Raw genomic sequence first — 13,819 nt, 5'->3', positions numbered from 1 at the left:
CCTTCATAATTAAAACAACTCTTAATCACGTCAGAGAGAAATTAAGATGTTTTCTTTCTTTCTAGGCCATCCTCTACTTACATTATGCTTGTCTGTCATTTTTGGTTGTTAATTGAGGTAAGCCAGGAAAGCTGAATGCATAAGATACAGCTTCAGGGATATATGTAGAAAGCCATGTGATTCTCCTCTCAGCTACTTCAGTAGTCCACTGGTACATGTATTTCATTGGCGTTGATGCAGATAGGAACTGGAGAAAGAATCCAGTGCCACTAGGGAACAGAAATAACTGTGGGACTTTTATTTTGTTTACTTCTAAACTCATATAGTAGACTGTTCAGCACAAGTAAAAATTATTCTAATCTAGTGAGGTAGACTCAGCTAGGATGATTGACACAAGCTTGATACATCAAGTTTCCTTTGGCGAGTACCCTACTCAAATGGAAATAACATTTTGGATGCATGAACAACAGATTATTATAGATTTCCTTAAATGGGTTCACAAGTGTCACAGGTAGAGCATATTGTGGTAGGTCAAGTCCTCTCTAAATTTACATGCAACAAGACTGTATTTTTATGTTTGACTTCTCTAAACTTTATTTTACAGTTTTCAGTCCTCTGGGCTAATACTTGACTGAAAAAATGTAAAATCTTATGAAACACCAAGATGACATTGTTAAACTAAAAGCAGGCTGTGCTTTTACAGATGTAATGGCCATGAAGTAGAAGTACTTTGTGTAATATAATCAACTTCTGTGGCATTTATTAAAACCACTAAAATAATTGTATTGATTGGACTTTTTTTCCATCTCCAAACTCTTAGCTCTCTGGGTTTTCCATCAGCTATGTAAGTAGGATTGAGGGCTTTTTCATTAAGGTTGATAATACTGCATTGAGAGATATTTATCATTTTTCTTACCGAGATCTGTTTAAAAAAACAAATAAAAAAACCAGCATGGTGGGGATGTTTTAAACTAGCACCAGGACTGAAATAATTGCAACTAAAATGGGAACAAGAAGTTCTGGAAAGCACCTCTTACAGGGAGCTCTTTGTAGGTCAATGAAAGCATCTGTATCTGAAAAGAGACCTGCTGATTTAATTTGCTTATATGTTCCAAAGACTTCTGACAGGGTTGTTACTATTTGGAAGTCTTGACATACATAGATTGGCAACTTCCCTGTTTTGCCTTAGCTGTGTTTTGTTGCAGAATATACTGAAGTCTTTAATTTTTTGCCCTAGATTTTTTTTTTCTTGTTAATTTCTTTTTACCATCCACTTCACTCTCAGGCTTCAAATGCAAATTGTTTTCTTTCTGTCATTGGGAGGGAGCCAACAAAGCGTCTTAGAGAAAGACATCAACTGAGGACATAATACTAAATGGTTTATTGCTATGAAGTTAGTGAAAATGTACATCATGCAATTACTGTCCATTAACATTCAGGTTTTGTGACCTATTGAGAAATGAGGCTGCAGTATCTGCATCACATTGCACAGAATAAATCACCTTTTCTTTTAAAATGCAAGTCTGTTGAAATAGCTAACTATGCTGTTCTAAGCTGACTCTCTTCCTTGCTTACAGACTAACACGATTGCGTAGGTTGTTCCTGAGCTGATTTTGAGCGTGATGTGAAGTTGTGCGTGCAGACATTCTTGCAGGACAGGCGGCCTTGGATATATAGCCTTTAGAATAGAAAGGCATAGGCTGGTATGATTACTGACAATTTATCGTTCACACTTTTCTTTTAACATACTGAACTTACATGAGAAATAAGTCTCTCAAACAAAGAAACTGTCCAGGAAGACATGGTATCACTAAACTTGCTTACCTGTTATGCAGTTTGTTCCGTGCGTATTTTGGGATGTGTGCTAGCTGCAGGAGTTCTCCACTACGTTAAGAGTTGCGTAAGGGTTACTTCCGTATATTTGCTTCATCTCAGGAGATGTCTGACCTCTGGCAATCAGACTATGCTCAGAGTGGTAAACCATGGTGGAGTGATTTTTAACAAATGAGTAATTGTGAATGTTAACAATTTAGTTGGTTTGGATTCCTTACACGCTTTTCATGTTGTGTTGCTAGATGTAATTCAAGTGTAATATGTCTCATTACATTCACTGGAGTAGTGAAATACCCATTCAACCACCAGAAATTCTAGGTTTCTATGCTGGTTTTGAAATTCAGATGTAGCTTGGATCAGCCTGTTTTTTGTTGTTGTTTGTTTGTTTGTTTTTTAAGATAATTTATATCAGTACAATGGATGAAATCAGTCGATATGCAAAAACCTACTGCTTTTTCTCTTGGGTAGTTCTCCTAAGCAGACACAGTTATTGCATTTGTATGCTGTACTGTGTTCCACTTACAATAGCTTTGTCTACCACTGAGATACAGTGAGATGCTTTGGGAATTATGCTAATAATTTGCTAAACCAGTTTTGTTTTGTTTTAGTATCTCTATTCAGTTATTCAGTCAAAAATAGCTTTCAAATACTATTTTTGTAATAAGTACAGTTCATCTATAAGTAGTAGTTCCTTTGAGAAAGTCAGCAAAATACATGGCTATGAATGTAAAAGATATGTGTAACATTACAACTGAATCCTATTGTTTAGATTGGAGAGGGGACTTGGAAAGTTTTTTAGACACTCCCATGGAAATGGGGTGGCTCAGGTGCTCTTGAAAATTCTACTCTTAAGTTTGTATGCTCTACCTTTACCCCCTCAGCTTGTGTAAATGCTATAATGCTTTCTGTAACTCCGTATAATGTGACAGTGAAATGGCTAACTGTTAATTCTGGAATCAATGCCAGCCAGCTGGGTAGCCAGCCATTTGAGTTGGGAAATCAAAGGTGGCAGGCATGTGCCACTGGTTCTTTTTTTTAGCTACATTAGCCTGACAGGTCACAGAAGTTTGGAGTGGGGGGGGGATTATTGACTTTACTTGACTATGTTTTGATACTTTGATATGTTTTTAGATCTGAATCCTCACCACAGTGTCTTGCATGACTCATTCTACACCCAGCACCTTCATCTCTTGATGTTGGCAATGTGTTTTTGTTTTGCTTTGTTTTTGAAAAATTGCTTGCTGTGAAGGTCATGTGGTGTGGTTTGTTCCAGCACAGACTTTTCTTCCTTGAAAGGGTTGGGAGGAATTGGTGAAAGGCCTTGACTGTACCAGAGCACAAAAGATTTATTCCTTGCTGAAATTTTGCATGGATAAATACCACCCTGTTGCAGTTCACAGAAGCAAAATTAGTGAAAAGTGATCCTGTACCAGATTGTTTTTATCTTTTTTCTTTGTGTGTAAGATACTACACTCATTTGAGCTTATCCTAATAATAATAATAGTAATTTAAAAAAAAAAAAAAATCTGCCGTCATTTTCTCTGAGAAAATCAGAGAGAAGTAGAGTGAACTAGAATTTATCTCAGAATTTCTCAGGCCTCTCGGCATGTTTAAATAGCCTTGGCAGCAGGACACCTCTTCTAGCATTATTCCGCCAAAAATCTGCTGTCTAGTAAACCGTTGTAATTCAGTCTACTTAAAATTGCAGGGAGGATTGTTGAAAGTGGTGCTAAATGTATGCCAGCTGCTCCCACAGTTGGTGCTAGGAATATTCAACACCAAGAGGAAAACACTATAGAGAGCAGTGTTCATGGGAAAAATAGGATTGGTGGGTGAGCAATGGCTTTCTCAGTTCTTTTTTAAGTAATGCATTGCATGTTTACATCAGTGTCAGGGAAGGGAATCTAAGCTGTATCTCATATTCACAGCCAAGATAAAAAGTGCGATGCCATGGGGAAACTGCTGCATTTCAATCTACCTTCCCATGGGAGGCCTATGTCACTCTCTCTTTTTTAATTATCTTATTATTATTACTTTCCTTTAATGGGGAGCATACTCTGATTCCTTGATCAATATAGCAGCATGTTGCCTGCCACTAGCATGTGTCTGCTGAGTACCTTAGGCTGAGTACCTCTCAGTGTGCCCTGGCGGCCAGGAGGACGATTTGCATTTGGGGTGCATTAAGCATAGCATAGCCAGTCAGTCAAAAGAGGTGATTCTCGCACTGTATTTAGCACTGGAGTGGTCTCACCTTGAATATTTTGTGCAGTTCTGCACACAGTACCATCAGGGTGGTCGAACGCTGGAACAGGTGTCTTAGGTGGTGGCTGCCCCATGCCTGTCAGTGTTCAAGAGGCATTTGGACAATGCCCTCAGTAGCATGCTTTAACTTTTGGTTAGCCCTGAAGTGGTCAGGCAGTTGGACTTGGTCTTCGCAGGTCCTTTCCATCTGAACTATTCTAATTCTCTTCAGTAACATTGAAGGTGGGTGGGAGTCCCTGACCATTGAGAGGATGTAAGGAAGTCCAAAAACTTTTCCTCCACTAAGTGCTTATGAAAGTGTACTTGACAGATCTCTAGAGAAAATACTGCACCTGACCTTACTAGCAGTAGCACTGTATCCACAGGAAGGACTAATGAGCCCTGATGGGAGCATTCCAGCATGGAAACTGTACTCCAAGAGATGAAGATGGAAATTTTCCAGAAAATCTTACAGTAGTTTTATAGTAGTGGTAGAGAGATCTCCATGTAGATCTTGTGCTTTTGGGGATAGGGGGCAACAAGCACTTTTTTCCCTTAAGAAGGGAAACATCTTGGGCGTGCAGATTTAGTGACCCTTAGAAGTAAGCCCATTAAGGGTGAAAATTTACTTTGGTAGACTCAAGTTATTTTTAGTGCAAGAGAAATATTGAATGTGGAATGTTTTTAATTGGATGGGCCAAAAGGATATAAAAAGGAAAAAAAAAAGAATCAGGATTTAAAATGGAAATTTGAAGAGGAGAAAGGATATTGAAGTAGGCAATTGGGGTCCAACTCCACTTTTTGAGTGGAGTACAGTTAAAATTTTTACTGGGAAGAGAAAGTAAGAAAAGTGACTTTGCGGGTGTGTCATTATTAGCTTGGTATAGAGAAAGAACACTGCTGCATTTTGTGCAGTGTATAACAATCATGTTATCTCACTAAATGCTGGATTTTGCAAAATACAGCGTAGATATTGAAGCCAGGCCAGCCTGCTAAAAGCAGCCACCTGCATTCCAGTGGGTTAGTGCAGATCATGTGATGGAAGTTATAACCTAGGTAAAATGTTAATGACTAAACTTGGCACAGTTGAAGCTTTTAATCTTTTATTGCAGTTTTCTAAGGAGCGGCAAGTTATGGACAACAGCCCGGAAAAACTGAAGAAGGAGTTAGAGGAAGAACTGCAGTTAAGTAGTGAAGACTTGCGTAGCCATGCCTGGTACCATGGACGTATTCCTCGACAGGTATGTGATTTCTCCTCTTTGTGTTGCCAAGAGTGCTTTGAGCTTTTATAGAATTTTGCACTAAAGTACTACACACATCTGTGATACCTCCGTTAATTTAGTAGAAACATAATGCCTTCTTAGTGTGAAAGCTATATTTATCACCACTTGGTGTAAAATGAGGTTGACGAAGGATTCAGGGCAGACACTAGTGGAAGATATAAATATTTCAGGATTTTCATGCACTGAATAAAGACAGAAATGGAATTTAAACTTTATATCAGAATGCTATCCCCAAGTATTGTTCAGACACACTGAGATCACTGTACTGAACCAAATGTTCTTGTTTGTTTTCCTAATTGTGTATCAAAGTTTGGGGAGGGGAAAAAAAATCTATTCGATAACTTCATTTTGATCGATTATAGTTAGAAATATGTGAAAGCTGTCGTTGTGTTGGAGCTTAGCTTGCAAGGGCACCTGGAGCTCCCCCTGCAGGCTTCCCTCCTACCCAGCTCTCACCAGAGCTTCAAGCTGCTTGCTGCCCTTGGTGTACATAATGAGAGCAGGTACAGTAGCCACATTTTCAACTTACTGTTAGATGCACAGTTTATCAAATGCAAAGGACTAACTTAAAACAGCAAAACAGATTTTTCTGACTCTTCCTAGTTTTATGCAGCATTCATGAAGAATAAAAAATGAAAGCTTGTCACTTAAGGTAACAATGAAAGGACAGTTCCCGGGGTCCTGTAGTAATGACTTCTAAACTCTTGTGTGACTATATATTCAGATTCTTTAAACTCTATTAGCAAACTAGAAGAAATTTATACTTGCAAAAGTGGGTCATGCTTCTGGCTGCTGGGCATTTTCCATGGAGTCCTTCCAGATAGTGTGGGATGAGCTTGTAATTTTAGAATCAGAGACGTTCCTCTACCATGCTTTATGCTTTGCTTTATATTTTCTGGCTTTGTCCTGCCAGAGCAGCCAAATTAAGTTCTATGTATAAGAATATTTTGTTGTTTGGTGATGATGGTCGACTGTTTCCTTCCTTATTCTTAAAGCATTTCTTCTGTGTTCTTTTTCCTTAAAGGTGGCAGAAGGCCTAGTTCAAAGGGATGGAGATTTTCTGATCAGAGATTCTCTTTCCAGCCCTGGGAACTTTGTTCTTACCTGTCAGTGGAAAAATACCTCTCAGCATTTTAAAATCAACAGAACAGTTCTAAGATTCAATGAAGCCTACTGCCGTGTTCAGTATCAGTTTGAACTTGAAAGTTTTGACAGTATCCCTGGCTTAGTTAGATTCTATGTTGGGAATCGCACACCAATATCAAAGCAGAGTGGAGCAATTATTTTTCAGCCTATCAACAGGACTGTACCTCTCAGATGTCTAGAAGAAAAGTATGGTGTAACTCCAGTCCGACAAAAAGAGCAAGGTATACCTGAAGGAAAAACAGAAACTGCAAAAAGACTGAGCCTTGGTAAATCCAGCATGCAGTCGCAGGAGCAGAGCATACCCAGAGGAAATCTTATGAGGTACTTTAATTTTTCTGTCCTTACAGGGTGAAAAGAGGTGACTCCATCAGCTCCAGTGTAGGTGATGATAAGTTTCATTCTGACTATAGGTGGAAGGACTAGGTGTCGGGGTTTGCTGATTTTTAGCAAAGGATATTGTAGGGCCTTTATTTGAAACTTCCTGAAATTGTTAAGATGTTCTCTACCTGGTGGTTATTGTGCTAGATCTTTAGAAAATATAAAATACGTTGCGGAGGTAAAATAAATGGAGATGGATGAAGCCGTGACTTAAGTGACAAGGCTGCACTCTGCAGTCCTTATGTGAATGAGAACATGCCCCAGTTTTACAGGGTGGCTCTTACCCTGCAATTTCCATTGGAATAATGACAAAACAGTGCTTTCTGAAGGCCATTTGAGTATGCGATTAGCCTAGCAAATTAAGAAATTCTAGTGGCACGGAAAATAAGTGCATAATTGCATTCTGAAAGTATCTGTGGAAAAACAAGATGCTCATGTGCAGTTCCAAAGGGTTGGCTTTGTCTCTGGTTCTCTATTTGCAGATTGATGCTTTTTGAAGAGAGGGAAGGAATAACTCAATTGGAATTCAGGGTGAGAGTAAATGTGGACTCTGGAAGCACAACAGTAGTGCAACATGTTCTTTGGTGGATTAGCAAATCTAGAGTAGTATAAACTGAAGGGTTAAAATAAAATCGTGCTCCTGCTGCTTCAGAGAAGTCTTTTTATTTATTTTAGTCTTTTTACTAAATATTTCCGTATTTGCCTGCTGCAATAAAAATACCAAGTGTGGGATAATGGCTACTAATTTCAGTGTCCAGATTGAATGTTCCATTAAAAAGTCTCAGCATTCAAAGAAACACCCTCATAAATGCTGGAAGTTCACACAGTATATAGCCCGTTTCATTGCTACCATACCAGCATGAAGTACCTTTTGATCTTATAAGCTGCCCAAGTAGAAAGCTAATGATCACTGCCATGGTTAGGATATGTTCTGTCAGTTAGATAGGTATATTAAGATTGTTGGATATATTGATATATTCGTGTTGTGTGTATTGATGTTTGTGTTTGCATTTTTGTCTACCCTAGAAACAAAGAAAAAAGTGGTAGCCAGCCAGCTAGCTTGGATCATGTTCTGGAGAAAAGATTCCCTTTAAAGACTCACCAGTCGGAGAGCTACCTGCTGATTGGTATGTTTTGTAATTACGTATTTCACACACACAAGCGGTGAGCTCCCAGGTGATCTGTTACACTTCAGACCAAAGTGAGACTGTAGAGTGTTCTAAATACTGTATATACAGTTAGTACTTACTGGCCTATATAAGCTGAATTAATATACTGGTTGCTCTTTAAGTACAGGAACAGGTTCTTTATTTCCAGTGTGCCAGCTAGTTCATTACTTTAGTGTGCAATTCAGGAGGATTCCACAAAATGACAGGTAGACTTGGCATTGATAGCCTTTTCGACAGTATTACATGTCCTTGCTTGTGCTTCACAAGAACTGTCTCACGTCTTTCTAACAGTCTATTAAGTAGCATTGACTTTCATGGAAATCCTTGTTTCCTTGAGAGCAGTTCCTTGGGAACAAGCAGTAAAGCCACTTAGCTGTAGATACTAGCAAATGCAGTGAGAACTGAGATTGGGAATTAGGGTTCAGTTCTATATTGGATGTTGAGGTTTACGTATGCAATGAATACAGGATGAGGCATAAATATTTAACACAGAAGTATATGAATCTGTTTCTTCAGGTCTTCAAATCAGCTACTGTTTAGCAAAGAGATGAGCATCCCTGAAATTCATTCCTTCCATACCTTACTACATGCTCAGGCTTGACTTTGGGAAGCTTTCCTTTCATCTCAAACTTACCATTCTCAGAAATGACTCATCTCTTATGTGGTATGGCTGGAAGTTTCTGTTTTTATAGCATAGATCAAGTTACATAGAAACCTCTTATTCTAAGCCATGGAGGCTATCCAGCTCTGACATTATAGCCTATGTATGCAGCAGGGACTAGAGTTATTGTCAGCATTACCACAGAATAACAGTATAGTGCAGCTGTTCTGTGTATTTGGGATTTCGGGAGGATCAGCAACTGAATGGAATTTGTTGGCTAGCTCTTTCCTCAAAATACAATTTCACGTACATTTAATCAGTGAATAATTTACATGAGCTGACAACAATTTCCTCAGGAATTGTATATGTTTTGGCCTTCTAAGTCACTGTATCATAAAAATAGTAACTTTTTTTTTCTTTTTGTTTTCTTCTGCAGGTTCAAGACATCCTTCTCAATTACCTGAAGCAGATGCAGACTCCTGTCCAAGCTCTCCTGCATTTAGAACAGGCAGTGAACCTTCTCTAAGCCCAACAGTTGTTCAGAAAGTCACCTCTGAGGCACAGGTAGGGGAAGCTCTTAGAGGATCAGACAGTCAGCTCTGTCCAAAGCCTCCACCAAAACCCAACAAAGCACCCCTGCTAAAGGCCCCGGATTCTCCTATGGCTTCCCACAGTTCAGATGGACACTATTGTGAACTAAGTCCTGCCAGAGATCCTGCAGCAACAAAACGTTTGTGTCAGAAAAACAGCTATGTGGAGCATCTGACACAAAAGGAGAAGGGAACACACTCATTCAGGAACTCTGAAACAAGCTATTTGATCCTGGATGATGACCCTACAATGAACTCTGCAGATTGTTTAGAAGCTTCAGCTGAGATGGCTGAAGACAACAGCATGTTTTCTGCACCTCTTTTTGAGACAGTGTCTAGTTTTAAACCAAATGATTTTGAATCCAGACTACTTCCTCCTGAAAACAAGCCATTGGAAACATCAATGTTAAGAAGAGTGAAGGAGCTTTTCACCAAGAACAATCCAAAGGTTATTGCACAGCATATTCTTAGGATGGACTGCAAGGTAAAAAAGAAAAAAAAAAGTAATTTTAGAAAGATTTTTTTCATTATATTTTATATTGTGCGAGCTTAGACTTTCCAAAGATTGATTTGAGAAGATTAATGGGTAGATTTGCAGCTAGTGTAATAAATTTGTTGACTTGCTTACAGGATTTTTTAGGGTGGGAATTTTTTTTTCCATTCGAAGAACAAGGCCGAAAAGGCCTTTGGATTAAAGGTGCCTCTCAGCAGCTTTGACTTTAGACTCAAATTCTCAGTGCTCCATACATCTCATTAATCTCCTGTCAATTGCTGTGTATCTGATTCTCATTTAGTGCTTGCTGCTGCTACGTGAGGCTTCAGAGACATGGTGACTCAGAAAAACTCGGTGTAGGGGCATGTTAGCTAAGAGCAGGACAGCAGCTCTCCAGGATGCTCACGTATGAAGGGGGAGCCCTTGGGTTTGGAGCCTTCCTCCAGCAACCATGTCCTTATTTTGTATTGTGTAAACTTTGGAATGGGGCCAAGGAAACTAGCCTGCTGGTAGTGTGGGAGCCTATACAATTAGTTACGAGGCACTGGAGTGTCTTAAAGATCCAGATTTTTGTATTTTAGAGCAGGAACAGTAACTAGCTGGGACAGGTAGAAGTCTGTATTTTGTCGTCTTCTCGTGGAGGTGAGAGCCAGTGACTCATTCACTGGTAACTTGTTACATACTACTGCACTGATAAGAGCCGTATGATACAATGAGATTGGCATGCGAACTGGGCCAAAATAAATGCTTTGTACTGAGATCTGTGATAAGGCTGAAATTTGTAGTCCTCCTTGTGGTATCAGGAGCTCAGTTTTCCTTTTAAATAATGACATTTATTATATATGTTATATATATATGTGTGTATATATGTATTCATATATAATATGTATATAGAAAATTTCATTTGTGAAAGAAGCACCCATTCATTAAGTGATGGAGTGAATGTCTGCCACCTGGATGCATGAGGAGGGATCATTGTGAAGGAGTTGCAATCAGGGTGTATCCAGGGGCTTTGTATCACACTCCTGCTTCTCTAGGAGAGAAACAGGTTTCTCAACAGTGCTAGATTTTGCACCAGCAAGGCTTGTTGTGGCCCAGGTTGCTTTCATCTTTTCATAACTAAGAAAGCCTGCTGATGGATGTATCAGAAATAAAAGGCAGATTGGTTTGTAAATGTGTCGATGTACAGCCCTTAATCCAGCAGATAATCTCTCATTATTATATTAATTTAATTTTTCCTGTAATTATCATATCTAATTGTTACTGATATAACCAGTAGCTAATGCTGTATGTTTAGAAAGCAAGGACAAATTGGTGAGGGTGGTAGCTTTCCATACTGACTTCATTAGGCACTCAACGTTGTGTACTCCCAAAAGTCCTTTTACTGATTAATCCTTATGAGAACCCTCTACCATAATCTCAACAATTCTCAGCAATGTTGTATTTTTAGAAATGAAGAGAGCAAAGCACACTGTGCAACGCGCATGTTCTTTAAGGCCAAAGAGCAGTACCATGTTGATTAAGCATCAGGCCAAGAGAGCACCACGTTTCCTAGAGCTTGCATATGAAACTTTTACTGGGAATGAAAGACATAAATGTGATACAGCATTTAGGTCACACTTTTTTTGTTTTGTGATGACTGAGTCATTGTGCAAAAAAAAATAAATAAAAATTGGCCTTCTTATATGAGGCACTGACTGTCCGTAAGTTAATTAAGTTGTTCTTAGATGACTATTCTAACATTGTGCACTCAGCTGTGTATGTCCTGCACTAGCCTGGAGTGCCTCTGTGTGGGCAAGCTTGTGGTAGTTTTGTTGTTGTTGTTGTTTTAAATAAAGTTTCAAAACTAAAGCACAATTTTTTGCACTTGTCAGGTGGCAAGAATACTAGAAGTTTCTGAAGAGATAAGGAGGCTTATGGGAGTGAACTCTGGTCTTGAACTGATTACCCTGCCTTACGGACACCAACTGCGCCTGGACCTAATTGAAAGGTAAATGTTCCTGTTACACAGTGCAGATGGCCAGAAGGTGAGGGCATTGCTGCTTTGTACTCAACATCTCCTCAAAGAATGCTCTCTTGCAAGGTTTTCTGAATTCATGTGTACAGAAAATAATTCAGTGAGATACTTTATCACTTCTTTGGCAAAAAATAAATTCTTTGAGGTCATAGGGCAACTCCATCCTTGTAATATAGGGAAAGGCAAATGGTATGGAAAGCAGGGTCCTAGATCTGCTGAACATCTCCAGCTCTCGTTTAAGCACTTGGATTTTAGGTAAAGTTCAGAGGACCTATATTCTAGCTGAGCATGTGTTTGTGGTAGAGAATGAAGGTAATAGCCTTCTGCAACTAGGGAAAAGGGCAGAGGAACTACTAAAATAAAACACAAAAACAAACCAAAAAAAAAAACCACCAGAGATCAGCAGAGTTTTCTGTAAAGCCTCTGCGCAAGTTAAGGAGGAATAATTAGCATCTTCTATCCTGATCTAGTTTCTCTGATTCAGATTTCAGTAGTTCAGCTGCTGAAATTTAGGGGGAAGATCCCAAGATTTCAGTGTGGAGGACAACAAGAACTGGGTGGAGCTGTTTTCCACAGGGTTCAGTCATTCATCGCATGAGCAGAATTTTGTGTTCAAAATGTGAGGGATAGCCAGCCAGCCAGCTAGCATGCTATAAAGTGTTACTGACTTTCCTCTGATTTCTAACTCCTGACAGCTCACCTGTGCCTGACATACTCATGTGTGGCGTGAAACAAAAAGTAACTCATTTGGCTAGTTCAGGCAGTCAGTCATGCTCTGTGCTTACTGTTGAGTGGACTTTACAACTACTATCCTATAACACTGGCAGGCCTCTAACCAGGTTTTACCTTCCTCGAACAGAGTACCACAGGAGATCTGGCCGCACAATAGTGCCCAGATTTCCTAGTATCTTAGGAAAATGTATTAGAACACAAATTCGGAAAAAACATATATTCTGTGTAATGGCATTGCTGCTCTTGATACAAATATGTTTTTAAGAAGAGCAAATAAGTATGTTTGCTAGGCACAATCAAGATGTTGAAATAAACCTTTGAATTGATCTTCTCTGAACTAATGTACAGCATAATGTATTATTATTTTACTAATTAATAACCAGCAGTATAAATTGTTTCACTTGCAGGCATAATACTATGGCAATAGGAATAGCTGTGGATATCTTAGGTTGCACAGGAAATCTAGAAGACAGAGCCGCAACATTAAACAGGATCATCCAAGTCGCAGTGGAGCTGAAGGACTCGCTGGGGGATTTGTATGCATTTTCTGCCATTATGAAAGCACTGGAAATGCCACAGGTAAAAATCTGCTTTCACTTTATGTTCCAAAACATGGAGTTGTTTGCTGGTTCATTTTAACTAATTTACGCAGTAGCAGTGTGTTTCTCCTGTGAATTACTGAAGTTAAAAATGGATATTCCTGTTTCATTTGAACAGGTCACTAGGTTAGAACAAACCTGGACCTCTTTAAGACATCACTATACTCAGACTGCCATTATGTACGAAAAACAGCTGAAGCCGTTTAGCAAAGCTTTGCATGAAGGACAAGGTGAGTGGAAGAGTGAGCAGGAATGGTATTCGTTTCTGTTTAGACTTCTACCTCTCTCCGCTACCACTTGCTGGTGAAGGGAGATGAGGCAGCTGCTGTTTCATAGCCATGTATCATAAATTGACTACATGACCTCATATAATGTAGTATAACACAATGAAATAGAAGGAAACAGTCTACCAGCCACACATGAGCATGTGCTTGTATGCATGCATCCATGTAGAATATAACATTGTGTGAGTAAGATATGTCTACTCATATGTCTACTCAACACCCCCCCCCCCCCCCCCCGAGGATGCAGCAGAGCAGAAACTGAGGAATGACTCTGCATCATCTTGCCTCAAAGACAGGACAAAAATGTCCCTTTTCCTATACAGGGAAGAAAAAGTTATTTCTGGCAGCTTTTGCTTTTTATATGCTTTGCCTATAGGATCAGAAGATGAATTCTGGAATACAAAGAATGGGTTAGTCAGATAATTCCTCTGATCACATCAACTGCTCCTGCAT

General features: G+C 39.3%; 1 protein-coding gene across 9 annotated transcripts in view; it reads left to right on the top strand.

The window, feature by feature from the left end:
- The window catches only part of BCAR3 (BCAR3 adaptor protein, NSP family member), a 97,331-nt gene that overhangs the window by 81,147 nt on the left and 2,365 nt on the right, over positions 1-13,819 (top strand). For all 9 annotated transcript variants that reach the window (XM_083847460.1, XM_083847459.1, XM_083847462.1 and 6 more), the window contains 7 exons: positions 5,187-5,315; positions 6,382-6,824; positions 7,908-8,008; positions 9,088-9,725; positions 11,609-11,724; positions 12,891-13,062; positions 13,201-13,312. In XM_083847460.1, coding sequence (XP_083703586.1) covers positions 5,187-5,315; positions 6,382-6,824; positions 7,908-8,008; positions 9,088-9,725; positions 11,609-11,724; positions 12,891-13,062; positions 13,201-13,312 — 1,711 coding nt within the window. The remainder of the gene's footprint in view (positions 1-5,186; positions 5,316-6,381; positions 6,825-7,907; positions 8,009-9,087; positions 9,726-11,608; positions 11,725-12,890; positions 13,063-13,200; positions 13,313-13,819) is intronic.

This window comes from Anser anser, assembly GCF_964211835.1.
Source record: "Anser anser genome assembly, chromosome: 8".
NCBI classification, from domain to species: Eukaryota; Metazoa; Chordata; class Aves; order Anseriformes; family Anatidae; genus Anser; species Anser anser.
This window is presented reverse-complemented; position numbering and strand designations above follow the sequence as displayed.